Source organism: Rhodotorula paludigena (genome assembly GCF_050403205.1).
Source record: "Rhodotorula paludigena JCM10292 DNA, Rt_paludigena_JCM10292v1_ctg23, whole genome shotgun sequence".
NCBI classification, from domain to species: domain Eukaryota; kingdom Fungi; phylum Basidiomycota; class Microbotryomycetes; order Sporidiobolales; family Sporidiobolaceae; genus Rhodotorula; species Rhodotorula paludigena.
In genome coordinates this window covers 176,069-202,467 of record NW_027481435.1, presented here as the reverse complement: position 1 = coordinate 202,467, position 26,399 = coordinate 176,069, and the positions used below count along the sequence as shown (strand labels likewise).

General features: G+C 64.7%; 9 protein-coding genes across 9 annotated transcripts; 6 read left to right on the top strand and 3 right to left on the bottom strand.

The window, feature by feature from the left end:
- Positions 1-519: 519 nt before the first annotated feature.
- On the top strand, positions 520-2,121 carry JCM10292_001528 (DUF6534 domain-containing protein; the record flags this gene model as incomplete). Its single annotated transcript, XM_076649346.1, has 7 exons — positions 520-768; positions 825-965; positions 1,030-1,126; positions 1,190-1,307; positions 1,380-1,479; positions 1,538-1,605; positions 1,674-2,121. The coding sequence occupies 7 exons, from the start codon at positions 520-522 to the stop codon at positions 2,119-2,121; spliced, it is 1,221 nt and encodes a 406-aa protein (XP_076505145.1).
- A 163-nt stretch (positions 2,122-2,284) lies between these two features.
- On the bottom strand, positions 2,285-3,086 carry JCM10292_001527 (uncharacterized protein; the record flags this gene model as incomplete). The annotated part of the gene is made up of 3 exons (XM_076649345.1): positions 2,285-2,466; positions 2,539-2,634; positions 2,693-3,086. The coding sequence occupies 3 exons, from the start codon at positions 3,084-3,086 to the stop codon at positions 2,285-2,287; spliced, it is 672 nt and encodes a 223-aa protein (XP_076505144.1).
- Positions 3,087-3,190: 104 nt separating this feature from the next.
- JCM10292_001526 (uncharacterized protein) lies at positions 3,191-8,416 on the top strand (the record flags this gene model as incomplete). The annotated part of the gene is made up of 8 exons (XM_076649344.1): positions 3,191-3,361; positions 3,553-3,684; positions 3,776-4,019; positions 4,079-4,269; positions 4,324-4,611; positions 4,673-5,536; positions 5,620-5,944; positions 6,000-8,416. 8 exons carry the CDS (start codon positions 3,191-3,193, stop codon positions 8,414-8,416), a joined length of 4,632 nt encoding a protein of 1,543 aa, XP_076505143.1.
- Positions 8,417-8,551: 135 nt separating this feature from the next.
- SPT7 (SAGA histone acetyltransferase complex subunit SPT7) lies at positions 8,552-11,925 on the bottom strand (the record flags this gene model as incomplete). The annotated part of the gene is made up of 11 exons (XM_076649343.1): positions 8,552-9,298; positions 9,359-9,474; positions 9,562-9,805; positions 9,874-10,713; positions 10,772-10,863; positions 10,921-11,182; positions 11,241-11,371; positions 11,427-11,487; positions 11,547-11,618; positions 11,712-11,849; positions 11,920-11,925. 11 exons carry the CDS (start codon positions 11,923-11,925, stop codon positions 8,552-8,554), a joined length of 2,709 nt encoding a protein of 902 aa, XP_076505142.1.
- A 1,162-nt stretch (positions 11,926-13,087) lies between these two features.
- Positions 13,088-14,637, top strand: JCM10292_001524 (uncharacterized protein; the record flags this gene model as incomplete). The annotated part of the gene is made up of 10 exons (XM_076649342.1): positions 13,088-13,112; positions 13,211-13,233; positions 13,369-13,404; positions 13,495-13,523; positions 13,647-13,680; positions 13,780-13,888; positions 14,033-14,211; positions 14,264-14,368; positions 14,428-14,490; positions 14,548-14,637. The coding sequence occupies 10 exons, from the start codon at positions 13,088-13,090 to the stop codon at positions 14,635-14,637; spliced, it is 693 nt and encodes a 230-aa protein (XP_076505141.1).
- A 202-nt stretch (positions 14,638-14,839) lies between these two features.
- Positions 14,840-17,719, bottom strand: JCM10292_001523 (uncharacterized protein; the record flags this gene model as incomplete). Its single annotated transcript, XM_076649341.1, has 4 exons — positions 14,840-14,846; positions 15,054-15,359; positions 15,423-16,792; positions 16,847-17,719. 4 exons carry the CDS (start codon positions 17,717-17,719, stop codon positions 14,840-14,842), a joined length of 2,556 nt encoding a protein of 851 aa, XP_076505140.1.
- Positions 17,720-18,243: 524 nt separating this feature from the next.
- Positions 18,244-19,317, top strand: JCM10292_001522 (HD domain-containing protein; the record flags this gene model as incomplete). Its single annotated transcript, XM_076649340.1, has 6 exons — positions 18,244-18,351; positions 18,428-18,498; positions 18,558-18,720; positions 18,788-18,953; positions 19,012-19,099; positions 19,158-19,317. The coding sequence occupies 6 exons, from the start codon at positions 18,244-18,246 to the stop codon at positions 19,315-19,317; spliced, it is 756 nt and encodes a 251-aa protein (XP_076505139.1).
- A 541-nt stretch (positions 19,318-19,858) lies between these two features.
- JCM10292_001521 (uncharacterized protein) lies at positions 19,859-24,427 on the top strand (the record flags this gene model as incomplete). The annotated part of the gene is made up of 7 exons (XM_076649339.1): positions 19,859-22,738; positions 22,795-22,911; positions 22,969-23,085; positions 23,143-23,233; positions 23,292-23,433; positions 23,492-24,020; positions 24,080-24,427. 7 exons carry the CDS (start codon positions 19,859-19,861, stop codon positions 24,425-24,427), a joined length of 4,224 nt encoding a protein of 1,407 aa, XP_076505138.1.
- A 989-nt stretch (positions 24,428-25,416) lies between these two features.
- On the top strand, positions 25,417-26,298 carry JCM10292_001520 (uncharacterized protein; the record flags this gene model as incomplete). The annotated part of the gene is made up of 3 exons (XM_076649338.1): positions 25,417-25,438; positions 25,500-25,748; positions 25,829-26,298. 3 exons carry the CDS (start codon positions 25,417-25,419, stop codon positions 26,296-26,298), a joined length of 741 nt encoding a protein of 246 aa, XP_076505137.1.
- Between the last annotated feature and the right edge of the window lie 101 nt (positions 26,299-26,399).

Here is a 26,399-nt window from a genome sequence, read left to right as displayed (position 1 = left end):
GTTCGGGACCGGCTTGCTCCAGCCTGGCCAGCAGGCATCAGCTGCACGGGATGCAGGAGGCGAGGAACGCCGGGCACCCGGTGTTTGCGGTCTCGCCTCGAGCCGGCCGTCCGTGGCCCTGAACGGTACCTCTCTCCCTTTCCGCGCTTGCCTGCTGTTTCGCCCCCGGCCGACTTGTTCTCGGGCGACTTCTGCCCTCTGCTGCCAATCGCGCTGCACTGCTGCTCGCGCGGGCGAGACCTGCAGTGCCGCCGCCTCGCACCAGAGCGAGCCTCCTTCCCGAAACGGGCAGCGAACGGCAGCTCCAACTCTGCGCGGAAGCAGGCCCAGAAGGACCTGCAGCGTCAGCCCGGTGATCTGCGATCGCGAGCTTGCGGGACAATGGCACGCGCACGCCGAATTTGCTTTTGCCGATGGACAGGCGGGCGGCTGTGCGCCTCCTCCTCCTGCTTCCTCGCCACCTGCTGCTTGAGCGACAACCCGAGCGCCCGCGTATTGTGTCGTGAGGTCTTACAAGCTATGGGCAACGTCTCTTCCATCGACCAAAGCGACTATCCCGCGAGCGAAGGCGTCGCGCTGCAGGAGAATGCCAACTGGACCCTCGGCCCACTCTTCTTTGGCTGGGGCCTCAATCTCTTCCTGTGTGGCATTGTGTTGAGCTGGGCGGCAGGCTACTGGCGGAGAGCCAAGGGCGACCGGCTGCCGGTCAAGACTGCAGTCATGGTGGCGGTCCTGTCAGAGGTGGCGACTGCCGTCGCCAACTTTGTCGTGCGTAGACTTCCGTTCATTGCCAAGTCTCAGTTGGGCTGACTTCAGTCGTGCAGAGCATCATCGACCATGGGAAGGAGCAGAACCGCAGCAACTACGCAATATCGCTCCTGAAAGGCCCTGATGCTCTTTCCGTGACATTCGGCACCGTTACGGCCGTCGCTGTGCAAACTTTCTTCGCGTTGCGATGCTTGCGGGTGCGCTCCCCTCTGCACTTTGAAACGACACAGATGACCAGTCTGACTAACGGCCGTCCCGCAGGTACTGCCCAAACCCTGGCGCATCCCGTTCGCTATCTGGACCTGGGCGCTCATCCTTGCCAGCTTCGGCACCGCGCTCGGCATCACCATCGTCGAGTGTACGCTGAGCCTCTCTGCTCTCGGCACGGGGTGATCGCGCTGACCTCCATTCGTGTCCACAGTCATCAACCACGGCCGCACCGATGCCACGCGCGGCGCTTCGCCAGACGCGTACGACAATCTGTACCGTCTTGCGCTCGTTTGGCTTTTCTGCGGCGCGGCAGCCGACATTTCCATCTCGTGCGTTCCTTCATCGCGCCGCCTCGACCTTCCCTTGCCGCTTCGCTCACTGCTTCGCGCTCGTCCTCGCAGAACGGTACTCATCGGAAGGCTGTGGTTTAAGAAGCGCTCAGCGGAGCGCGAAGGAGAGGCAAAGGATACATTCCTGCCTCCTCAGAGTAGCCTGACCGGGGTACGTCTCCTTCTTCTCGCCGAATCGGAAGCAATACTGATCCAGCTTGCTCTACCAGTTCATGCGCGTCACGTTTGAAGCGGCAGTCTGCACGAGCGTTACCTCGCTGATCGCCGGCGTCACCTAGTACGCTGCACCCTCCCTCTCATATTCGCAACTCCGCTCGTTACTCACTGCCGACTCTTTCCTCGCAGTGTCACCCTGACAGAGACGACCAACACGTCGTACGCGCTCTCGAACCTCCTCCCGGGGCTGTACGCGTGCTCGCTCCTGTGGGTGCTCAACTCGGCGCACCGCCTCGAAGCCGAGATCCACGCCAACCAGCTCAACACGATCCAGCTCGTGTGGAACCTCGGCCCGTCCTCGCCCTCTCCCTCGCACTCGCACGCGGCGGCGCGGGAGCGCGACGCGAGCTTGGCGCGGATCGCGAGGGGGGGAGAGGGCGAGTGGGAGCTCAAGCGCGGGTTGGCGAGCGAGAAGGCGCGCAGGCGCCTCGGAGAGGAGGTGCAGATGCTCAGCATCCGGTCGAAGACCGCAGAGGAGGGGGAAGGGGAGGTGAGCGAGATGCCGCCGAGGAGGGCTGGGAGGGGGAGCGACGCGAGCTTGTGGACCGATGGCAAGGGCGAGGACGAGGTTGTCTAGAATTCGGCGCTGGGCATGCGTTTTGCACAGTTTGTAAAATCTCGGCTTGGGAACACTTCGTGTCGTAAATGGCAACATTGCTGGGCTGACACAACAAAGACTGGACACAGAAGTACGCTCGAGGGAGAGAATAGGGGAAGAGCTGCACCACCGCGACGGGCACCTAGCCGAAGAAGACGTCGCTTCTGAGCACCCACTTGGTGCCCTTCTCGACCATCCGGCCTTCGTGCAGCGCGCAGTGCTGGCCGTGTCGGTGCAGCAGCGCGCGTCCAGCCTTGAGTTCGGGGACGATGGCGGGCCCGTTGGAGCGCTTGCTCGGGTTCGGGTAAAAGGCCGTCTCGCCGCCTGTATCGGGCAGAGTGTCAGGCAATTGACCCATGAGCGGAAGCGAAGGAAGGGCCAGAAGCGGCGACGGACCGACTACGCCGTCCTCCTTGCCCGTGATGTAGACGAGCAGAGTCCACTCTGTCGTCCACCCGGTCGCCGAGTCGTATACGTCGTCGTCGTAGTGCGCTGTGGGAACTCACAGCGTCAGGAAATGGAGACAGTCAGAGCGAGGACGAAAACGGACCTGCGAAACTCGCGCCTTCAACGTAGCGGTACACGCGGATGTTGGGGTTCAACCCGCGTGCCTTCTTTCCGCCCCGCCCCTCGATCCCAGCGCATGCCTCTCGCAGGCCGCTGTCGTCCCACAGCCGCTGTGCGAACGTTGGATCCTGGAATCCGATGCGATCGTTGGTCCGTGCGGCCTCGCCACGCTTCGGTGCGACAGGCGGATTGAGCGAGAGCGTCTGGAAGAGCGACAGGAAGGCCTGGCGGGTCTTGCCCGAGAAGAAGTTGTCGATGAGGAGGATGCCCTCGGAAGGACAATCGAGACGAAGAGGACGAGGAGGACGCGGGATCGCAGGCCAGTTGAGCGCAGCGTCTGCACCGCTCTGCAGAGCCTTTCCCTTCTGCTTGGCCATCCCAGACTGCCCTCTCCCGCGTGTCTCCAGTACTGTCACCGTCTAAGGAGGACTCCGCCGCCGCTTCTCTCGCTTGCGTCCCCACCGCGTCGCCGCGTGAGGCCATGTTTTCGACGCTCGCGCGGGGCTACAACTCGCTCAAGGACAGCGCGCAGCCCCAGTCGGCCGCAGGGACGATTGACCGGCTGTGCGAGCGCCTCCTGAACGGCACGCAGCGCGAGGACCGCAGGGCCGCGCTCCTCGGGCTCAAGGGGCTCAGCAGGGACTGGAAGTCGGTTAGTCACGCCTCCTACGCGCTCTCTTGCTCTGCCCAGCGCGTGCCAGAAGGTACAGGGACGAGGTGGGGCGGTTCGCATCCACGCGGACGCCGTCTCCCGCGCCGTTGTGCTCTCTGGAGGGCTCTGACAGGCCAGCAGTTCGTTGCTAGACGGACTACGGGGCGACTGACGCGGTCTTCGTCTCGCAGGAGGTCGGAGGACGCGCGCTGCCGATCCTGCTCGGAGTGCTCGACGAGGATGCGGCAGAGGACACCGAGATGGCAAAGGCCGTCGTAGAGACGCTCAGCCTCCTCTGCGAGGTCGAAGAGGTCGACGGACGCGTGCGTACCCGCTCTCCCCAATGCTGCCCGCACGCTGCACCCGCTCACCTTCCGCACGTTCGCATATCTCCGCATCTTCCGCCCCTTGCAGCCCGTGCGAGACGACTCGGGCCTGCGCAACTCCGACGTCTTCCTCGCTACGCCGACGCCCCTGCACACCCTCCTCACCCTCCTCACGCCATCGCACTTCTACCTCCGCTTCTTCTCCCTCCAGCTCCTCGGCATCCTCCTCGCCAACCGCCCGCAGCAGGTCCAGCAGTACGTCCTGACGTCGCCAGGAGGCATCGGTAGGCTCGTCGAGACGCTCGACGACGCGCGCGAGATCATCCGCAACGGTTCGTGCTCTTCTTCCTCGCTCCCCTAAGCCTCCTCCCGCTGAATCGCCCTTCCGCAGAGTCGCTCCTTCTCCTCATTGCTCTCACGACCCAAAATGCCGACATTCAGAAGCTGCTTGCATTCGAAGGCGCGTTCGACAAGCTGTTCGGCATCGTCCGCTCAGAGGGAGGCATTGGCAGCGGTGGCATCGTCGTGCAGGACTGCCTCGCTGCCGTCGGCGGCTTGCTGAGGTGGAACGTCTCGAACCAGGTGCGTCGTCATACGGAAGCGCCGTACCGGCCATACTGAACCTCGCGCGTGCAGAACTACTTCCGCGAAACGTCCTGCATCCCCATCCTCGCGCCTCTCTTGCTCTTCCCTCGGCCCAACGCTCTCACGCCTCAATCCCTCGCCACCTTCGCTTTCCAGTCGTGGTCCGAACAGAAGGTCATCAATGCGGGCCTCGTCATCTCGATCGTGCGCATGCTCGTTGGCGGCGCGGGCGGGAGCGGGCGGCGGCAGACGCAAGATGCGCTGCTCAAGACGGGCTTGACGCGCTGCTTGATCGAGCTGTCGCTCGCCAGCAACGCTCCCGCGGTTCTGAAGGCGCAGGTTCGTCTCTACGAGGTGACTTTGTCATTGCGAGCGCGGTGCTGACGTTCGCGTCCTGCAGTCGCTCAACGCGCTCGCCGACATCATGCGGTCCTCGCCCGACAACCAGTCCCTTCTCACGTCCCTGATTGTCACCCCGCTCATCCCGCCGCAAACGCCTTCTTCGCCCGAGACATACATGGGCGAAGACGGCGCAGACCCCTCTCGACCTTCCTTCGACCAGTCAAACGGCGAATACGACGCGCATCACCAGCGCCAGTTCGATGCGCCTGCACCGGCCGCGAGCAAGTGGCGGCGAGGCTCGCCCGTACCGGCCGTTGTTGCGGTCACGAGCCTGTCGGTCAACGGCGATGGCACGCCGGGGCGGGAAGGCCTGCGCGTGCGCGCCGCTGCCGCCAACCTCTTCACGAGCTACGTCGCGGGCTCGAACGACACGCAGCTCGGCATCTTGTCGACGATGTCGGCGCCGCAGCCGGACGCGTCGCCCGACGAGGACGGGCAGAGCACGGCATCGTCTGGGTCGATCATCCTGCACGCGCTGCGCGTCTTCCCGCAGCCCGCACGGGGCACCGACGCGCTCGACTCGTACGCGCCCTTCTTTGCCGCACTCCTCTTCTCGCACCTCGTCCTCCACTCGGAGGTGTGCAAAGAGGCCGCGCGGCGCATCTACTTCCAGGGCGACGACACCGAGCCCGGCGGCGAGGGCGATGTCGACGACCGCGCGTCGCTCGTTGGCATCCTCGTCGGCAACTTGATGATGGCGCAGCGCGAGCAGGCGCAGAGCGCCAATGCCGGGCTTGGGCCCGAGCGCGCGCTCGAGTGGAGTAGGGTCATGGTTGCGTACCTGACGGCGCTCAGCGTGTGGATGTGGGAGAGCCCGCACACGGTCAAGGAGTTCTTGAGCGAGGGCTCGAATCTGCAGGTGGTGAGTAGGCTGCAGGCGGTGTGTTCGCCTCGCTGTACAAGAAATAGTCGCGCTGATGCTCTCATCTTGCCCCCTGCTCACAGCTCATACAACCGATTACCCAGTCCTCCGGCGTCGACTCACTCATCCAGGGCCTATGCACCTTCCTTCTTGGCATCTGCTACGAGTACAACCGCGAGCCGGGCCCCATCTCGCGCGAGACGCTGCACCCGATCCTGCAATCGCGCGTCGGGCCAGACCAGTTCGTCTCGCGCATCCTCCGCCTCCGCGAGGACCCGCGCTTCCGCAACGTCGGGCCCAACGTCCTCGAGCTCATCGACGAGGATGACGCGATCGCCGACGACCTGGGTGAAGAAGACGGGCTCTGGTTCGACTTTACCTTCGTCGAGTTCCTCAAGACCAACTACGGTGTGTAGCTTGTCTCGGCCTCCGCTTTGCCCGGCTGACGGTTCTCCGCCCGCAGTCTCGGTCCAGCGCGCCATCCTCGTCGACCCGCACGCTAGCTCGCAGATGACGCGGTCTCTCGAGGGCGTCAACCCGGACGTGCTCGCCGCTCTGCGCTCGTCGCTCGCGGCGCAGACCAAGGAGATCGACGAGCTGCGCGACATGCTGCGCGCGCACGAGGTCGAGCGCGAGGAGGAGCGCACGGCCGTCGCGGGCGAGTTTGCCTCGCTGAGCGACACAATCGCGTCGCTCAAGCAGCAGCTCGGCGAGGCGCTCCAGGCCAAGGAGGATGCCGACCGCGAGCAGGAGGATCTCCTCGTCTTGCTCGAGGAGCTGAGCGAGAAGCGCCGACGCGACAAGCGGCGGCTGCGCAAGGCTGGCCTCGAGGTTTCGGAGGATGAGGATGGTGGCGAGGAAGACGCGGACGAAGCTGAAGACGACGACGACGCTTCGGTGAAGTCGACGGTGGAGGCTTCCTCCGCCCCAGCGCCGGCTGCTATCGTGGAGCAAGCGGCGCCTGAATTCCCCGTCGAAGCACTGGCGGCGCCCCCTCCCACCGCTTCCGTCAACGACGTCAAGCAGTTCGAACCGCCTGCATCAGAACCCGCGCCTGCACCTGCAGTCGACGCCCCCGCACCTGCGACTCACTCAGTGGATCTCGCACCTGCGCAGGAGCCCGAATCTGCGCCGGCGCCGCCTTCCGTTGCGGAGCCTTCCCACTTCTCTTACTCGCCGCCTGCGCCGCCGCCTCCTCAGCCTGCGCCCGCACCGACGGCCAATATCGCAGCCGACGTTCCAGTCGAGGCGCCCGCACGAAGCGAAGTCGCGGCGGAACAGACCGTTGCGCCTTTGGATCAGGCTGAGGTCGAGCAGCCGCCCGGAACGAGCGCCGCTGCAGAGCCGGAACCGGTCCGCGTGCCCACGCCAGAGCCCGTTCCAGCCCCTGCGCCTCCACCCGCTGCAGCCCCTGTCGAAGAAGCTGCCACGCCCGCATCTCCGCCACCGCCCCCTCCCGCTTCCTCCGTCCCAGGTCACCGCCACCCCACTCGCACGAAGCTTGCCGGCCTCCCCGCCGCCGAAGCTATCGAGCCCGTCGTCGAGGTCGACGAGCGGCATCCGGCTCCTCGCGCAGGCGTGCTCCCGCCGCCGCGCGCGACTGCCGGCTTCGTCCGACACCAAGGTGCGCGGCCTTCGCCGAGCTCGCCACGACGCCCGGGCACGCCCAGGGCGCGTCACGAGGCGGCGGGCTCTGTCGCGAGTAACGGTTCGTCTGTTGCCGAATCAAGGCGGGAGGACTTTGGCATCCCCGCTCCGCCTCCTGTGCTCGATGGTAACGACTCACCGGTCGCCGCCGAGCCTGCACCTCGCACGTCGATCGATGATCGCCTAGCCTCCGCCTTTGGCGCATCAACCAACTCGCAGGATGCGTCGTCGCTGTTCGGCGCGTCTTCCGATGAACAGCTCGACGTTGCCTCCATCTTCGGCGGTGGCCCGAGCAACGGCTTGAGCGGTGCCGCTTCGTCGGTTGCGTCACTCTTCGGCGGCGCGAGTACTTCCTCCACCCTCGCATCCTTCTTCGGCCGAGCAGAGCCGCCGAAGTCGAAGCCCGAGCCTCCGCAGCTCTCGTCCTCACCCTTCGGCCGCGAGCAGGCTACATCGCCGTTCGGGGCGCAGCCCAAGTCCGACGATGCTGGCGCACTCTTCGATGCTTCGCGTTCATCAGCATCCCCCTTCGCGCCGCAAGAAGAGACCGCGTCGCTCTTCGCACCTTCAGCTGGTGTCGCAGACAAGCCCGTCGACTCGAAGCCATCCACGCCGACGCCGGCACCGCCGCCGCCGCCGCCTATGTCGTCAAAGGCCAAGCAGCAGGACGCCTCGTCCCTCTTCGCGTCTTCCCAACCAACTCCGTCGCTCTTCGCGCCAGCGCCAGAACCGCCTAAAGCGACAACGACCCCTTCGGCTCCCTCTGCACCAGAACAATCTGCGCCGCCTGCATCGGCACAGTCTGCGGCGCCTGCACCGACGAAGGATGCCGCTTCCCTCTTCGGCGCACCTGCGCCCCGGCAAGATGCATCGTCGCCATTTGAGCAGCCGAAGCCGGACGCATCGTCGCCATTCGGCGCGCCTCCCGCTCGCCAGGATGGCGCTTCGCCCTTCGCGGCGCCCGCCCGGCAAGAGAACGCTTCGCTGTTCGGCGCGCCGCCCATCTCGAAGCAGGACGCGCTGTCGTTCTTCGCCGCGCCCCAGCAGCAGCAAAACTCGGCTGCATCGCTTTTCGGCGGGCCGTCTGCGCGCGCGAACGATGCTGCATCGCCGTTCGGCCTCTCGCGGGAGGACACGCGCTCGCCCTTCGATCCGCCTGCGGAGTCCAAGCAGGAGGCAGCGCCGGTGTACAACTTTGGTGGAGCGAGGGACGTTTCGTCGCTGTTCGGCTGAGCGGAAGATGCAACGGGAACTTGTCTAGACTCGCTTTCTCCGGGAGAGAGAGTGGACTGCTGATTCGATTCTTTTTGCACTGTATGCGTGACAACACGGTCGACTGCTACTGCTGATGCCAATTTGCTCTACCGCTTATTCTCCTCCACTGTCCACGACGGCATCCTCGACTGCAACGGCCTTTTTGCGCTTCTTCTTCGGCGGCTCGTTCAGCCCCGCAAGTTGCGCCGCCAGTGCGCTTGGGAGCGTCGGGTCGTCGGGTCGCTTCTTGCCCTTGAACGGGATGCGGCCGTGCGGCGGCACCTTGTGCCGCGTGCCCGTCTTTGAGCGGGACGAAGAAGACGGGAGGCCCGAAAGCGCAAGAGCGGAGGACGACGAGTCCTCGGTGAGCCCGAGGGCCGGGAGGGCAGCGCGGAGCGTGAAGTACGGCCTGAGGATGCCGATCTGTGAGGAAATGGCGTCGGGAGTGAGGGGAATGAAAGACGGAGGAGGCGAGTAGGCGAGCGTCGAGCTGGTCGACTCGTTGTCATGCGGCCGAGCCTCGCCGCGCAGAAGCCACTTCGGGAGCACGAGGTTCTGCACGGCGAGCTCCTGGTCGAGACCAAGAGCGTTGAGGCCGAAGAAATCGTCGCCCAGCTTGTGAGCCCAGTCGCCCGTGAGGAACGCCTCGCCGTCATTGGCAAAGAGCGCCTCGTCCGCCGAATCGGCGCGTGCGAGGTCGTCTGCTGAGAGACCGTCGAGCTGCTCTTGCCGTGCGCGCTCGAGCTTCGACAGCGTGTCGTTCAGGCGTGCGCCATATCGGTCAATGTCTTCGCTGACGTGCGATGATAGGTGCGAGGGAGAGGGGACGCCATTTTCCGCGAGCGCCTGATTCAGGATGCGCTGTGGACGTAGCACATATGAGACGGTGCTCGAGACTACTGAGTGGAAGGAGAGACGCACCCGCTCGGACAGGTCGTTCCCATAGCGGTCGACGTAGAACCGCAATGTCCGCCCGAGGTTCGTGATATACTCGCCGGCAAGGTGGCCCAGCACGTCGAGGGCACCGCCACTCGCGCCTGTACGAGATGTGACGCCGCAATCAGTCAGTACTGCGCTCGCAGGGACCGCAGGTCAAACGGCTCGCGCCAACTTTCGCCACGTACCTTCGAATCCTGCATGCTCGAGGACTCCCGCCCCAACAGCCCTCAACGCCTCCCTCGCGGCATCTGGCGCTGTCGCTGGGCAGCGCATCGCCTCATGCGGAATCGTCTGCGCGCGCACGAGCGACTTGGGGCGCTGCAGGGTGCGCCTTCGCCGCTTGGGTAGGGGATCCACCTCCATCGAAGCAACATTGGCGTCGTCATCCGAAAGGTCCGAGATATCGCCGTCCGAGACGGTGGGCGACTCCTGCACAGGTCGTCAACAACGTTAGCTGACGTCTCTGCAAAAGCCGAACTGAGAGCACAGGAACGCACCAAATCTGCCGCGGTGCTTTCCCTCGCAAGCGTATCCCCGACCCTCCTGATCCTCCGCAGCGTCTCGCAATTCCTCCTCATCCGCACGCCCAGCCCCTCGCCCGTCCTCTTCCCCACGGCAGCCCGCCCCTTGCCCTTCGCCGCGGCGCCGCTCGAAGCCGACACGCCTGACGAGGTGACAAACGGCGAGGCGGTGAACCCGACCCAGGGAACGTGCGGCATGCCCGCAACGAGCGCGGGCGCCGCGCCCTGGATGAGCTTTGCCGGGCCCGCCGCCGCAGGTCCATGCCCGTTGATCCCGTTCACTCCCGGCTCGGCAGCCGCCGCGGGAGCGGAAGAAGTGGACGGGTGGTACAGCTGCGCGGAGGAGCGCACTGGCGCGACGACGTCCCACCAGATCGCCTCGAGGGGGTCGTTCGGATTGCGTGGAGGGAACGGGGCAGGCGCGGGCGGAGGCGCGGCGGGCGTAGAGGGCTCAGAGGCGGAAGGAGTGGCTGCGCGGGAGGACGCGGCAGTGAGAGCAGGGGCAGGGGAGGCGGGTCCCGGAAGCGCTTCCGGGTGGAGGTGTCGGACGAGCGTGTTGACGCGCGACTTGGCGCGCGACTTTGGCTTTGCGACGGCCGAGGATGAGGTTGAAGGAGCGGGCTCGAAGGCGGAGGGAGGAAGTGCGACGGAAGAGCGGATCGGACGGAAACCATTGCCCTCGAGCTTGCTCAACTCCTGGTCGAGCAGAAGGAACTCGTGCATCGAGTGCGGTGTCCGCACGAAGGCGGCATGCTCCTCGAACGGGAAGTGAGGGGGAGGTGGCGTAGGTTCTGGGGAAGCGCTGATGCGAGCAAGCTGCAGAAGTTGGGAAGGTCAATCACTGGTCGAAGCGGAACGAAGCGGGACTGCGCACAGGTCCGGCGCTGAGCTTTCTGCTCAGCCGCCTTGCAACGCCAGGCGTCGCCGAGCGTGACGGCGCAGGTGAAGCGGACGAGTCGCGAGCAGCTGTGTTGGAGTAGACGTTAGCACGGACAGGCGGACTTGATGAGCGGCTTCGCTCACCATCACCGTTGACCCCGTTCAGCAGCCGTTCGCTCAGTGCGCGCTTGCTCCTCTCACCGTCCTCGTCACTCTCGCCGTCCGCGTCCGCATCATCATCGGGCGTGCCGATCCGCGTGCTGTTCCCCCGGCGCGCATCGAGCGCTGCCGAGCTCAGCGAAGCAGCGAGAAGGCTGCGCTGCGAGAGCGCCGGGTCGGTGATGAACTCGAGGAGCTGGTTCGACTTTGCGCGCAGGAATTCGGCAGAATGCCGGAGAGGGTGGTTCTGCTTCCCAGCGAGCGGGGTCAGCTGAGTTTGGCGGAATGCGTAGCAACGAGCGCACGGGGTGACTGTTGTAGAGCAAGCAGTTGGACCAGATCAAGTCGAGGTCTTCGGCAAAGGCCTTCTTGGTCCGGTACGCCTGCTGCTTGACCTTCTTGAGTAGCGTCGCGAGGTCCATCGGCCGCTTGATGACTGCAGATCGCTGTGTCAGCTTGCCACGTACTGGACGGGGACGGACGAGGCGCACCGTCGTAGTAGTCGGGCACATCTGCCTTCCGGACCTTCTGAAGGAACGCTCCCGAATGCTCCTGCAAGCGCAGGGGAATCAGCGAGTCTAGCTGGCAGCGCTCTACGCAAGTGGACGCACGGTGGTGTTGCGAATCTCGCCGACGATGCGCTCAAGCGTCTCTTGGAAGTCGTTCGCAGCCGACTTGTCATCCTGCGTGAAGTCAACAGAGCAGACACGGCGTGAACAGCTCGTGGTGAGCTCTTGCCCGCTGTACCCGGCTAGAAAGTGATGCTCGAGACGCACGACTGCTTCGCTGGCCTCTACGACGAGGCGTTTGAGCTCGTCGGGGTTGAAGCGGGCGCGAGGAGGGCGGGTCGCGTGCGAGGCGGCGCGCTGCTCCTTTGCGCGCGCCTGTCGCGCGTCGATCGCGGCGAAGAGGTACTGCAGGCTCGTGCGCCGGTCAGCTGGCTCCCTCGGGCGCTGTGGAGCGAGAGCCGCGGGTGGCTCGCACCTTCATCACCCACGAAGCGACCGCCGCGACGACGGCCTCCGGCGAGTCCAGACAAATGCGACGCTAGTCTGCAGGGATGGCCCAGTCCGGCAAGCCACGCGTCGAACCAGCCGGAGAGGTGTGCGCTCGCAGGCGCGCTGGGTGGTGGGACCTCGCCGTCGCAGTCTCGGCCCGACCTCCTTTTCCGGCCGACCTCTGGCCTGCTCGCTCGTGTCGCTCTCGCCGGACATGTGCTGCAGTCGTTGAGATTCGCCTGCTTCCCAGCTGTTCGCTCGTGCTCGTCCCGCCGGCAACGGTGCCGTCGTTGTCTCGCTGCGTCGCTCAGTCGTCTCCCTTCCGCGTCGCAGTTGCTGTGCCGTGTTCCCTGGCAAAAGGACGCTCAAAGTGCTTGTGCTAGGAGCAGCAGAGTCCCAGATGGTTCGCGCTCGCTGCTTCCTCAAACGTAGTCGCATCAGCCTATGAGGTTGCCTCGCCTGCTTCCAACCCGCTTCTGGACCTTCCACTTGTTCAGTCACGCCGTACGAGCCCACATGCCGGTCGCCGAATTTTCACGGTTCGGTCATTTTATGAGCCACCTGGGCGGAGCAGCCACTACTCCAACATGCCCCGTCGAGAGGGCAAACGTCGCCGAAGCAAGGAACGCGCTGACTTCGACGCCTTCACGTCGTCCTGGGTCAGGAGAGACATCCCGCATAACCGACCGAACGCACGGGAGTTGATGCACAGCTGGCTGGCACTGCTTGAACGGCTGATACCGCTCGCCCTGACATCCTTCCGGTGGTACGTGATCCCGCTGGTGATCCCACCACTTGCGCTCGGCCACGAAACCTGGTCGTAGAACTCTACCAATCCGGTGCAAGGATTGAGCACACCCGGACCGAAGCTCTGCAGCCAGTGGTCGGCCGATGAGTGCACTCGGTGGTTTTGCGCATTTTCGAAAGCGGGTCGGGCCTCCCAGCTGCTCAGGAGTGGGGCACGCCGGAGGCTCAGTAGTCGTGGAACAGCCTCCAGATTGGAAGCAACATAAAAAGAGAGAGTGCGTTCTGCTGTATGCCGCGTTGTCCCCGTCGTCGCGGCTTTCCCGTTGACATCTCGCCGTCACCGCGTCGTCTCGCTCCAGAGACACCGAGGCTGCGTCTGACCCACCAGAAAGAGACTGATCGAGAACATGAGCTACCGCCTCGAATACGCCAGTGCGTTGCGCTCGCTCGCGCTGCCCCGCTCGACCCGCTCGACGATGATGTCGACGTCTTGCCAAGTGCTCGCGCTGACACTGAGGTTTCTGTGGCAGAGCTCGGCACATCCAAGTGCAAGGTGTGTGCTCTCTGCGCCTCTGTCTAGGCCTTGTGTCGCGAGGGACCGGCTGCTTCTCCCTCGAGGCCCCACCTCTCGCTGTTGCAGCCCTGGCGTTTGCAGAGAGCTCACTGACCACTCGAGCTGCACACACAGGGCGCTAAGCCGTGCACGGGCACCAAGATCGACAAGGTGCGCTCGCAAGTGACTCGCTGGAGGGCATCTCCAAGCGCCTGTTGACCTTCGCTCTCCGTCTTTGTTGTGCGGATCTGCACAGGGCAGCCTCCGCTTTGGAACACTCGTCACCATCCGTACGTGTTGCTCCGCCAGAGCGTCCGAGTGAATGCGACGAGACTGGCTGCACAGACGGGCATGTCTCGCCGCATTCGCAGCCGTGCTTGTGGTGATGCTGATTGCGCTTTCCATGCTTGCAGAGGGCAACTCGAGCTTCGCGTGGCGCCACTGGGGGTGCGTCTCCCCTCCTCTCTCTGCTCCCCCTGCCCGTCTGACCTCGCTCGGACCCCCCTCCTCCCGCGCGTACGCAACAGCTGCGTGACGCCCAAGCAGTTCACCAACATGAAGGAGGCGTTCGAGACGGCTGACGAGCTCGACGGGTACGAGGACCTCACGCCCGAGGACCAGGAGCGCGTCTCCAAGGCTTTCGCAGAGGGCCAAGGTGCGTGCCCCTGTGTGCGGCCTGTGCGACGTTTGCCGTCGCCTCGCGGGACATCCAGCCTACCTTGACGCGCGTCTCACAATGACGGCCACGTTGGTTGCGTGAGCCGTCCTGATCACGCCCTCGCATACTCCTGGCACGCAGTTGCGGACGAGGACATCCCGGACTCTGCGCGCAAGCCCGAGCCCGAGCCCGAGCTCGACGAGGACGGCAACCCAGTCGAGAAGCCGACGCCGAAGAAGAAGCGCGCGCCGGCCAAGAAGAAGGCCAAGAAGGACGACGATGGCGAAGAGGGCGAGAGCGCCGAGGAGAAGCCGAAGAAGGTGCGTCTGCGCCAGATTTGAATCGCCCGGATTGCTGAGGGATGCGTTGCAGGCTCCCGCCAAGAAGAGGGCGCCGGCCAAGAAGGCAAGCAAGAAGAAGAAGGACGAGAGCGACGAAGACGAGGCCGAGTTCAGCGGCGCCGACTCCGAGGAGGAGGTGCGTCGCGCCTCGAGCTTTGACGGTCTTGGACGCACTCACATCCCTGCGATCCACAGGAGAAGCCGAAGAAGAAGCGCGCGGCGCCCAAGCGCAAGGCCAAGGCCGAGTCGGACGACGAGGTGCGCTGCGCAGTTCACAGCGCGCGAGCCTTTTCTGACGAACTGTCTGACCTGCAGGATGAGGAGGAAGAGAAGCCCAAGAAGAAGAAGGCCGCGCCGAAGAAGCGCGCTTCGAAAGCAAAGGCCGAGAGCGAGGATGACGACTAAATGGTCAGTCGCCCGCGCCCGCTCGATACCCTCCTCCGTTCGCGCTACCCGTTGCTCCAGCTTGAAGGTGCTATAGGAGGTCGACGTTGCGTCTGTAGTTGTCTCCTCGAAATCGTTCGTCTGCGTTCCTCGCTATCTCGCTGCGAGCAAGCTTGCAAGACAACCCTTCCTCTTTTCGCGACCGCGCGATTCATTCGCATTGTCAGCTACTGCGCGCAGCGGGAGAAGCCGTCAAAAGTCGAGACCGACAGACGACTACGCTTCAAAAGGGCCCACAGCGAGCGAGTTGTAGCGCAAAGCCGCCTTCGTCCAGTGCTTGTTGCCGGCAATGAAGTCTCCTCGGACCACTTTTGTCCTAGCAGCATGGTGAAGCCGCGTGAGCGCAGCAAAGAACAGCTGGGAGGACATGAGCGCACCGCTCAAGCACCTCTTCCTCGTCCTCCAACTTAAGGTACACGCCTTCCATCCTGCGTTCCCGCTCCTTCGCCTGCTCGGCTCGTATAAAAGCCGACGGCCCCTGTACAAGCGTTTCGAGCTCCTCCTTGCTCGGCCAGTTCTCGCCCCGTGCCGCTTCGCGCACATGCAATACGGGCACGAGCGGAATCTGCGACGTTCCGGGCGAGAGGAGCGCCTCGAGCGTGCTTCGCGGGACAAAGCGGGAGAGGGTGCGGTCGTACAGGTCGTACGCCAGGAAGAGGGACGGCAGAGCGTTGTAGGCAACGCTGCAAGCAAGCCAAGCGTCAGTCTGAGACGACCTGTGTGAAGATACCATAAATGCGGCGCACCTGTGCGTCGCCGCCATCCACTCGCCATACAGGATGAACCGCTCCGGGAAGTGCTCGTCCCGGCTAAGCAACTCCTGCAGCTCCACCGCGTGGTCCTCCATCCACCGGTCGAGTGCGCGAAACTGGGCGTGTGCGCCCGAGCCCGAGAGGTAGTGCGACCGGTTCTGCACAAGGAGCTGGCGCGAGGACGAGAGCGAGAAGGCGAGGTTCGCGCCGTCGACCTTCTCCGTGAGGACGAGGCGCGTGCCTGGCGGAAGCGGGCGCTGCGGGGCAAGACCGGCACGGTCGAGCGAAGAGACGAGGTCGTCGGCCGTTGCGGACCCGAGGTTGTACAGGTGCGGGGTGCGCGGAAACTTGAGAAGGCCGCTCCAGGACGGAGTCAAGCGGCGCACGACTTCACTGCTCGCCTCGAGTGACTTGATGACTGCCACGCCGGCGAAGCCTTCGCGCAGCTGTGGCGACTCGAGAGACCGGGTGAATTGCTTGATGGCCGCGAGGACGCGGGGACCAGGCGGGAGCGTCGGGTGGTCGGATCGCAGTTGCGCGCGCTGGGCGCACAAGTCGGGCGGAAAGTCGAGGAAGACGGCGACAGCGTGCTTGGCGTGCTGCGCAAGATCGAGCAGCGCCTTGCGGTCGGCGCTCGAGGCGTTGCAGCGGTCGACGACGAGCTTGTGGCCCGCGCGCAGCGAAGACACGGCGGCGAGCACGGCAGACGATCCGCCGTCTTCATCGCCGGATACGCTCCGCCAGCGCAGATCGCGCGCGACGAGCGCACATCGCAAGAACGACTTGCCGCTGCCCGGAAGACCGACGAGCACGACGAGGTCGGCGTCGGGCCCGACATGGCCATCGACCTGGACGGGCGAAGCGGGCGGTTCGACGGGATGCGCTGGGTACGGCTGCCCTCCCGACGAAAGGTGCTTGCAGAACGCTCTGAGAGCGTCTTCTTGAGCGCCAGTCTCAACCGAGAGCGGGCGGATGCGGCGCAAGTCTTGCAGCGCCTGCGACGGCGAAGAGACTGGGAAGGTCCAGCGAGCGGGAGGGCGGGCGAAGCCGAACGCGATGAGGTAGGCAGCGACCATCGTACCGGCTCGACCTTTGCCGCCCGCGCAGTGCACCAGGACGGGTCCATCGGCGTTGTGGACGGCGAGAAGGAACAGCTGGATTTGCGCAACAGTCGGCGGTCGGTAATCGTCGATCGGGATGTGTGTCAAGCTGATGCCGTACTGGATTTTGAACCAGCCAGACGGGAGCGCTTGCTCTGTCAGGCTGACGACATGGCGGATGCCGAGAGCAGGAGAGGCGAGGAGCGGGATGTCGCTTTGTCGTGGAATGGAAGAGATCGCGAGGTGGAAGGGGACGATCCAGCGCTGTGCAAGCTGAGGTCAGTTGTGACATTGCCAAACAAGAGAGAGGGAACGCACGAAATTGCGCATGAGCTTCTGCTCCTCCCCGTTCAGCCGCAACCGATGCAGTTCTCTTGCCTCGATACAGAGCTCCGGAGGCCGACCCTGCTCACACGCCTCGAGTAACTCCTCCTTCAACGCATCACTCCACGGCTCGAGCAATGCGTCGCGCACACCGTACGGCAAGTCGTCAAGCTGGGCCGCCTCGTACGCGAGGTACGTCGTGCCCCACTCGGTATCCCTTCCCGCGCGCAACAGCTGACGCAGAGCATAGGCGCGCACGGCCCCTTCGCCAAAGTACCATGCCCGCCCGTAGGCGAGGAGCGCGAGCTTGTGCTGCGAGAGGCGGAGCGCGGCGTCGCCGAGGCGGATGAAGGGTTTGCTCTGGGTGAGGTCGAGGGCGCAATACTCCGCGGCGGTGCTTCGCGAGGCGAAGAAGTCGCCTGAGAGGAGTTGGTGGTGAGCGAGTGCGTCGAGCGCGAGGGGCGTTGTAGGAGGCGGAGCGCGGAGGGTCGAGAGGCCGTGAGGGAAGTCTTCGGGAGAGGCGTGCGAAGGGGCGAGAAGGCTGATATGGAAGTCTTTGAGCGGGAGTCCAGCCTTTTTGCGCAGGAGATTCGCCTTGTTGCATAGCACGACGAGGAAGATCGCCTTGTCGCCGCCGAGTCCGAGTGGAACTACGTCGTCCGATGTGAAGGCGACGTGTCGGAACGGGTGGTCGCGCTTGAGAGAACCCGCTTCGGTCTTTGTTAGAAGCGTGATATGCAGAGACTGACGAGTTGTTGGGAGCTTCTTGACGTCGAAGTGCGGCGCTACGAGGGGAGCGAGCGCTTCCTCGTCCCACAGCGCAGAATAGCCCGACTTGTCATCAACGAGCAGGCGGACAGCGGACATGGTCTGTCGCTGTCTCTGTAGCGCTGGCTTCGCAGAAGAAGCGGAAGAAGCGTCATTCTTCCGCCCAATCTGGGGCGGGCAGGCGGAGCGAGTCAGGCGCAACGGTAGAGCAGGCGAGTCAGGCGGATGCGGACCGACGAGGCGCGCGAATGCATGGGCCGTGTACAGAAGTCCGAGGGCAGTGTAAAGCTTCACTCAAGCGGGGTAGCTGGCTCACGGGACTCATCATCAAACCGTGCCGAGCGAGCGAGGCGACAATGTGACGCCACGACGACGAGACAAGCCAGTAGCAATGTGGACTGCCTCAAGGAGAAGTTCTCGGGGTACTGTATGGCTCACAAAGGCAGCAGGAAGCGGTGACCGGGATCTGCGCAAGTTGGATGACGGAAAGAACCGAGCAGGAAGCTCTCGACCAGACCCCGAGCAGCTCTCGCACCAGGGTCTGCCAGAGCCTCGCTTGCACTCGTACACAGCTTGCCGGCTCTCTCCCTGCCCGCTTCCAGCTCGTCCCGCTCGTGCCCCTCATGGTTGCCTCTTCTCGACCGGTCGACGGCACTCCCGCCGCTCCTCCCGTCCCCCTGGACTGCAGGGAGGGCACCCTGGGCTTCTTTCACACCCTCGAGCGCCTCAAGGTACGCAGCGGCTCTTTGCAAGCTCGTGTGGCAAGTCGAGCTGACCTCTCGAGGCGGTCGCCTCTCTTTCTCACAGACGAACAAGCGCACTGGATGGGTCAACCAGGGTGTGGACAAGCCAGAGAGCATCATGGACCACATGGGCCGGTGCGCGACCTGCTTTTCCCCACGTCTCGAGCAGTTGCTCACCCTCGTCGCGCGCACAGCATGGCCCTCCTCTGCCTCGCCTTCCCTGAAACGGCGTCGCTCGACATTGGAAAGTGCGTCATGCTCTCGATCGTGCACGACCTGGCCGAGGCGGACGTCGGCGATATCACACCCGAGCATGCGTCGGGTGTGAGCAAGGCGCAGAAGCTCGCTCTCGAGGAGGTGCGTCGGACGCCTTCATCCCTCTCTGTGAGCAGTCGGCTGACCATCTCACATGTTCGGTGCACAGAAAGCGATGGAGCGCATCTACGGCCTCCTCGGGCACCCGTCGATCGCGTCGCTGCGCCTCAAGTCGCTCTGGGAGGAATACGAGGCGCGCGAGACGCCCGAAAGCAAGTTCGTCAAGGACCTTGACCTGTACGAGCTGTGCCAGCAGGCGGTCGAGTACGAGAACTGTGCGTCGCGCGCTCCGCCGTCACAAAGGCCACGAGACTGACGTATCGCGAAACGCAGCGCAAGGGAACCGCAAGCTGCAGGAGTTCTTCGAGACGACGATCCCGCGCATCCAGCACAACGTCGTCAAGGGCTGGGCCCGCGAGCTGTGCGTCTCTCTCTCTGTTTCGAGTCCTGCATGTCGCTCACGCGCGTCAATTGCGCAGCATGGCGTCCCGACGGGCAAGGTGGGCCGAGCGCGGCTGGACCGACTTCAAGGAGGTGCTCCCGCCGCCCGACACGCCTGCACCGACGACGAACGGGACCAAGGCGACGATCCCGGTGCGCGTTTACGGCGAGCACGCGGCGGACGAAGAGGCGCAGTAGGCCTGGCTGCCGATTTGAGCGCGCCCGAAGATGGCTGCGCTCGCCTGTCCCTCGCTGTGTCTGCACGCAGACGATCGGGTTGGAGACCTCGTGTTGTAGTAGTGTACCTCGTAGCCCACTCTAGACGTAATCTCGCACGCATGTTCCTCTCTTCGACGCACGTGCGGGAAAGAGGAGCGAAAGCCGGTTTCTGCAATGAGCTCGCTGCTGCCTTCCCAGAGGGCACGGGGCACTCGCGTGGTCATTGTGAGCCTCGCGGGAGCCCAAAGGAAGTCCGGGCGCGAGTTGCGGCGGGACGTTGGCGAGGAAGCGATCGTTCAACTTCGCCGCCTTCGCGCCTTCTTCTCGCTCGCTCACACCGCTCTGCAGCTCCAGTGAGAGAGCAGACGCAGCTTAGGAGACACTCTGCACTCTGTGAAGCAACGTGCGCACTCTACCTCGCTCTGCCTCGCTGCACTCTTCTCACCCTCTCCGGCGTCTGTTGACAGATCCACCGCGGCTCTCCCTCGACGCCTGCGACCCTGAGCAGAGCCTGCCCGCGATGGCAGCACCCGCAGCATCCCCTACGAGTCCCTCACTCGATCAGCTGCACTCGCCGCCCGTCCTCGCCGCGCGCTTCGACTCGGCCGCACCCGCTCCCCGACCCGCTTCCGTCCTCATCCACAACGTCAAGGGCGCAGAGGGCGGCGTAGAGGCCATCACGGCGCGCAGGCGCAACTCGGGCTCGTTCAAGCACATGTCGACCGGCGGACTCGTCTCCAACTCGCCCTTCGCCAAGCGACTCGGCCAGAACAACGCCCCCGCCGCGTCCTCCGCTCGCCCTGTGTCGCAGTCCTTCGCATCAAACCCAGGCCTCGGGCTCTACACGTCGTCGAGGATCCCGACCGCTTCGGCGAACGGGACCGGCAGCCTCTCGCGCCGCACGAGCGGGTCTCGCAGGGTCAGCGGCGAGCACGTCGGCCCCGTCAAGGAGAACAGCAACCCCTCTGATCTTAACGAGCTCGGCCTCGGTGGCGGCAAGGCGGACGACTCGAGCGTACCCCGGTCGCGCTCGACTTCGCCGGGCGTTCCGCTCCGCGCAGCCGGCCAGGCTACAGGAGCCCCTTCCTCCCTTTCGCCCTCCAAGGTCGCTCGGCCTGCTTTTGGTGCGCGCACGGCGCCGAACGAGGTCGACCCGCCGCGCCGCCAGACAGCCTCGTTCGCCCACCTGCGCAAGAACAACCTCGTCTCGTCGTCGCCCTTCACCGCGACCAAGGCCTCTCCCGAGCTGCAGCAAGCGCCGTACGAGATTGGCTCGCTTTCGCACGAATCGGCGCCGTTTGGCTACTACGACGAGCCGAGCACGACCGACGACGACCACTCGCCTCACCTCTCCGCTCTCCCCTCCTCCTCGGCCGCATCCGTCGGACTGGGCGTGCACCCCGGCCCCCCCATACACGGCGGCCAGACGGGCGCTCGCGTCGTAGCGGGCGCAAGCGTCCCGCCGCCAAACACCCCGCCGGCGACGGAGCGCCGCCTTCCCGACCCGCGCGAGGCATCGCGCTCGCCCCCGCCGCAGCAGAGCGCGATGTCGCCCGTTCGGAGGGGCATGCGTGGCCCGCGCCCGCTCAGCGGCGACGGCGGGGACGAGACGGACCGCGCGCAGGAGGGTGACGAGGAGCCGGTGCGGACGGTGCGGCGGCAGGCGAGCAGCAAGAGCGTCGCGTGGGCCGAGACGGAGGAGGTGTTCGAGTTTGAGGTCGAGGAGGAGCGCAGGAGGAGCATGATGAGCGATGCGAGCACGCTCAGCGACGAGGGGCGGTACGCGTACGGCCGCGGCGCAGAGTCGTCCGAGGAGGACGAGCTCGACGACGACTTTGCGCAGCACCGCCAGCAGTACAGCTTTGAGGAGGGCGGTAGCATCGAGGTGCACGATGTGCGCGACGTCGACGACGGCGCGTCCGACGCGGACAACTCGGTCGTCTCGAGCACGAGCTCTGCGATGGACGAAGTCATCGGCCAGATCGACCACTATCTCCACGAGGAGTCGTACGACGACACGGACGTCTTCTCGCCGTCACAGATCCCATCCTTCTCGGACCAGCCCGACCTGCCGTCGCACCGCTCGATTCCCGGCTACTCGTCGCCGCAAATCCCGCAGGCGCCGCAATCGGCCTTCAGCGTCTCGAGCGTTTCGGGCGCTGACGACGTCGCGAGCGATGTCATGTCGACCTCGGCGTACGACGACGACGACGACGATCTCGCCGCGCGCGACGCCCACTTTGAGGCGACACGAGCGGCCCTCCTCGCGCGCAACGGCCTCGCACCGATGTCGCCGCCTCGCCCGCCGCTGCCCATGCCGCCCGTCTCGCCCGTCCCACCGCCGGCCAAGTGGATGGCGCCTCCTGCGCTGCCGCCCCGCTCGGCAGACCCGATCCCCTCTGCGACGCTCGTCCACTCCGACTCGCAGTACTCGCTGCCCGACATCCCCGGCACGTCGCCCTTCCTGGGCTTCGACGATGATGGCGCCGCAGGCTCGGTCGTCTCGCTCGGCAGCAATGCTCGCCCGGTCCAGGCGATCCCGACGACGCTCCCGCTCCAACCGCAGCCGCACAAGGTCGCTGTCATTGAGCCCGCTGTCACGGCGGTCAAGGCCCCTTCGTCCGTCGGCTCGCCCATCATGTCGGCCATGCACCGCACTTCCGAGTCGGCCGCCGTCCTCAACGTCGGCAACACTTCGCCCGCGCTGTCGCGCAAGGCGTCCATTGTCGGCAGCGACGCCGGATCGTCGAGCGTCTCGTGGTACGGCTCGAGCGTCAACGGCAGTCTCCGAGGCGGGACGATCCGCCTTGGCCGCGACCGTCTGGAGGAGAAGATGAAGGCGCACCAAGCACTGTTTGGCGCGACGGACGCGGCGAGCCCTGTCCCCTCTTTCGGAGCTTTCCCCACGTCTTCCCTCTCCTCCCGCACCTCGTTCACCGCCATGTCGTCGTCGCCGACCAAATCGACTCCGCCCACTTCCGTTGCGATTGGCGGACCGACTGCACCACTCTCTCCCGGCGGTCGTGCCATCGAGGCACGTCCGGCGCCCAAGGCTCGTTCTGCGACCTTCTCCTCCGACCTCCTCCCGACGCTCGCAGCGTCCCCTCAGCGCGCCGAGCTCGGCGTGAGCGTCGGCTCGCCGCTGACCGCGCGCGCGGCCGAGGAGATGCAGAGCCCGCTCGAGCGGCTGCAGGTCGGCATGGCGCAGGAGCGCAGCGCAGGTGAGTGGCGCATCGGCGACAGCTTGCTCGGCGTGGCGGAGGCCGCCGAGGGCAGCGAGGGCGACGAGACGGAGCGGGAGGACGAGGTTGCCAACTTGAAGCCTCAAGGCAGGGCGGTGCGGCCTGCGAGGAGGCGCAGCAGGTCGACGGGCGATGCGGATCTGGCCGAGACGTCTTCGGTAAGTCCGGCTCGCTCGGGCTCCCCTGCACCATACTGACTTGTTTTCGCACGCAGGTTGTCATGCAGGAGCAGCACACGATGCCCGAGCTTGGCTTCGAACGTCGCGCGGACGATGCAGCGTTCGGCTCGTCCGTCCTTGAGTCGCTCGACGACATCTACAACTCGCGCAACGTGCGTTAGCCTTCCTCTCTAACTCGCCCCGAACCTCACCTGAGCCTTTCTTCGCAGCGCACCTACCGTGTGCGCGAGTCCAAGCAGCTCGTCGTCGTCAGCGACTTCAACGGCCACAAAGCGGGCGATGTTGACCCAGGGCGCGCCTGGCGGAAGAAGCGCCCATCCGACGTGGTGAGCTTCACCGCTGCCTGGTTGAGGCAAACGCAAGACTCACAAATGGACCCGCAGCACGCGATCAACCGCTCAGTGAGCACAATGAGTGTCAACTCGCAGGCCGTGCGCAAGAACCGCGAGTTCAGCGGGCAACTTTTCGTTCTCCGTGCGCGTGCTCTCCCACTTCTGGACCCGCGCCTCTGGTCTGACCTCTTTCTCTGCAGTACGCGACGTCACCTTTGAAGGAATGCCCTTACCGCGACAGAAGGCGATGGTCACGGCAACGCTCGACAATGGACGGCAACGAGTCGACGCAGCCGTGCGCGAGCTCAGCTCGAAGGTCTCGCTGCGCAAGGAGTTCGAGCTGTGTGTCCCCATACTCCTCTCGAGCCTTACTCGTGCGCTGACCCGCTGCACTTTGCAGTGTATGTGACCAAGCTCTTGTATTCTCCATCCATTTCTCGGTCCCGCGCAACTCGGCTGCGTCAACTCCGGTCATCCCAACCGCGCCCACACTCGCGGCAACGCCCCCGCCGTCGCCGAGCAAGGCGCACCGGGCTTTCCGCATCTTCTCGTCACCGAAGAAGAAGCAGGCCACGCCGACCAAGAACGTCTCGACCGTGCCGCCTCCCACGCCCGACCCTTTCTACGACTACGTGTCCTCGGATGGGCAGCTCGCGACCGCCAAGATCACATGGGCCGAGCAGGCGGCCAAGTGTCGCCTGAAGAAGACGCGCGTCGTCGTGCCCTTCGGCGCCAAAACGACGTCGTCGCCACGCACCTGCAGCGGATCCCTCACGCTGGACCTGCTGTTTGTTCCCTCTATTCCCTCGATCGCCAAGTCGAGCCTCCCCAAGTCGATGGACGAGGTTATCGAGGGCCTTGAGCTGTCCGAGCGGGCGACCAAGATTGCACACGAGAGCGTGCTGACGCAGCTTGGCGGTGACACGACGGTACGTTGTCCGTGCACACTACCACAGATCCTGTTGGCTGACCTCTTTGAACGCCGCAGGTCTGGCGCCGTCGCATCGTCAAGCTCCGAGGCGGCTCGCTCGTCCCGTACAGCGAAGTCACGAAGCGCTCGCACGTCGAGATTAATCTCTCGCACGTCGTCTCGGTCGACGACCTGAACTCGCAGTCGGCGCAAAACGACGAGGATGCGCTCGGCCGCATGGACAACTCGTTCCGCCTGGTGTTCCAGGATGGCAACGAGATCGACTTCTTCGCCGACACCGCCGAGGTCAAGGCAAAGTGGCTCGACGTGCTGGCAAACGTTGTCGGCAAGGGCGAGAGCAAGACTTCGCCGCCCGAATGGGCCGTCGCCGTGCGGAAGCTTCCTGCTCCCAAGGCCCTCGCCTAGATACCCTTTTCTCCTCTCGAGCTCAGCTCTGTGTCGTCTTCACCCTGTCCCCTGTACACCACTGCTTCGCACCTTTCGCCTTATCTGCCTTTCTTGTTCTGCACGCTCGTCGATACACAGACCCTTTTTCTTGCGACACCGTCCTTTTCTTCCTGTTTCTCTCTCGTTGTGATCCCATCATGCAAACGGACCTCTTCACACCTACACCTGAGCGTAACGGAGCGCACAAGAGTCTACAGTACTGGCCGTTCGTGATGCTCGCCCTTGCATGGACTGCCCCAACGCCAACCACCGTCAAGGCCGGCACCGCGAGACCTGGTCTCCTCTGGTGCCTCGTGCATGGCACTTTGCCTCGGTTTATGCGGCATGCTGTGCTAGTCTTTGGTCATACTCGCGCTCACAGCGCGCTGAACACGCCGACCGGGCGTTCGGCCTTCTCAAGTCGGGCTCTTGCTTTTACCCTCTTCACAACGGCGAGTCCGAAAGCTGTAGCCAAGCTCGAGTATGTTGCAAAGCATCTCGTGCAACATGGGATGGCGAACGCAGCCAAGGGGCTCACGGTCGTCTCGCCAGGGCTGTCATGTGCCTCCCCCTCCTCCCTTCGCTGAGACGCCGAGTGATTTTCTAGTCCTCTGCGCCCTTGATGAGCGCCAAGGTGCTGACTCCGCTTTCGCTAGCGAACTTGTCTGCAGGTGAGCGTGTTTCCCGGCCAACGTCCAGGCTTTACCGGAGGCGCAGCAAAGTAGGCTACAGCTCACAAGCGTCGAGGGCTCTGCAGGACCGTTCTTTGCTCTAGACACCACGGCCCGCACTCTCGAGCATCACTGAACAGGACTCCTTGACCGGAGGAAGCGACACCGGCGGCTCCTTATCCTCGAAGTTCCGATGTCGGAACGACGCTTCCGCTCGGCCGAGAAATTCGGAGTCGACGACCCTGCGTGTTGTTCCCGCCTGCGCTTCTCACTGCTTTGCTCACATTGCGCGTCGCCATGTCGCCCACTACCTTCCTAAGTACGCTGCCGAGCGCGCGGCCGACGAGAATACCGCTGACCGCACTTTCTGCCCGTCGCAGTCTCCGGGACTGAGCGTGGTCTCGGGCTTGGCTTTGTTCGCCAGCTGGCTCAGCGAGACAATGTCCTGATCTTCGCCGGTGTCATTGACCCGGAGCACCCGGACGCGGATGAGGTCAGAAAGGTTGCCAAGGAGACGGGCAAGGTCTGCGTTGTCAAGCTCGTCTCCGCTTCCGAAGAGGATGCACAAGCCGTCGCTGCCCTGGTCAAGGAGAAGGCGAACAAGCTTGACTACCTTATTGCCAATGCTGGTCAGTCGGGTCATCTCGAGCAGGATACGCGCACCGCGATGTGAAGAACGCTTACGCTCATGCTTAATCGGCCATTCCAGGAATCATGACAGCGCGCGTGCAGACACTTGAGACGCCGCCCGAGCAGCTGCACAAGCACTTTACGGTCAACACCGTCGGCCCCTACGTCCTCTTCCAAACCTTCGCCCCTCTCCTCTTTGCCTCGCCCTCCCCGCACTTCCTCGCCATCTCGTCCACGCTGGGCTCGATGGTGCTTGCCGGCCCGTCGCACCCGACCGTCGCCTACAGCATGTCCAAAGCGGCGCTCAACATGTTTGTCGTCAAGATCGCGCACGAGTACGGTGCAAAGCACAACCTCGCCGCCTATGTGCTCAGCCCGGGATGGGTCGCGACTGCGCAGGGGAACACAAGCGCGGCAACGTTTGGCGGGCAACCGGAGCACTCGGTCGAGGAGGCCGTCGGAAAGCTGTTGATGGTGGTCGATGGCGCGACGAGGGAGAGCGCAGGAGGCAAATTCCTGCAGTACACAGGGGAGGAGCTGCCGTGGTAGCAACTGGTCATGCAGGATGCAGAGCAAGACATTACCAGAGGTGGCTCTGTTGATGAGCGTGCGAAGCAATTGAGGTGTTGATCAAGTCCGAGCCGCACTGA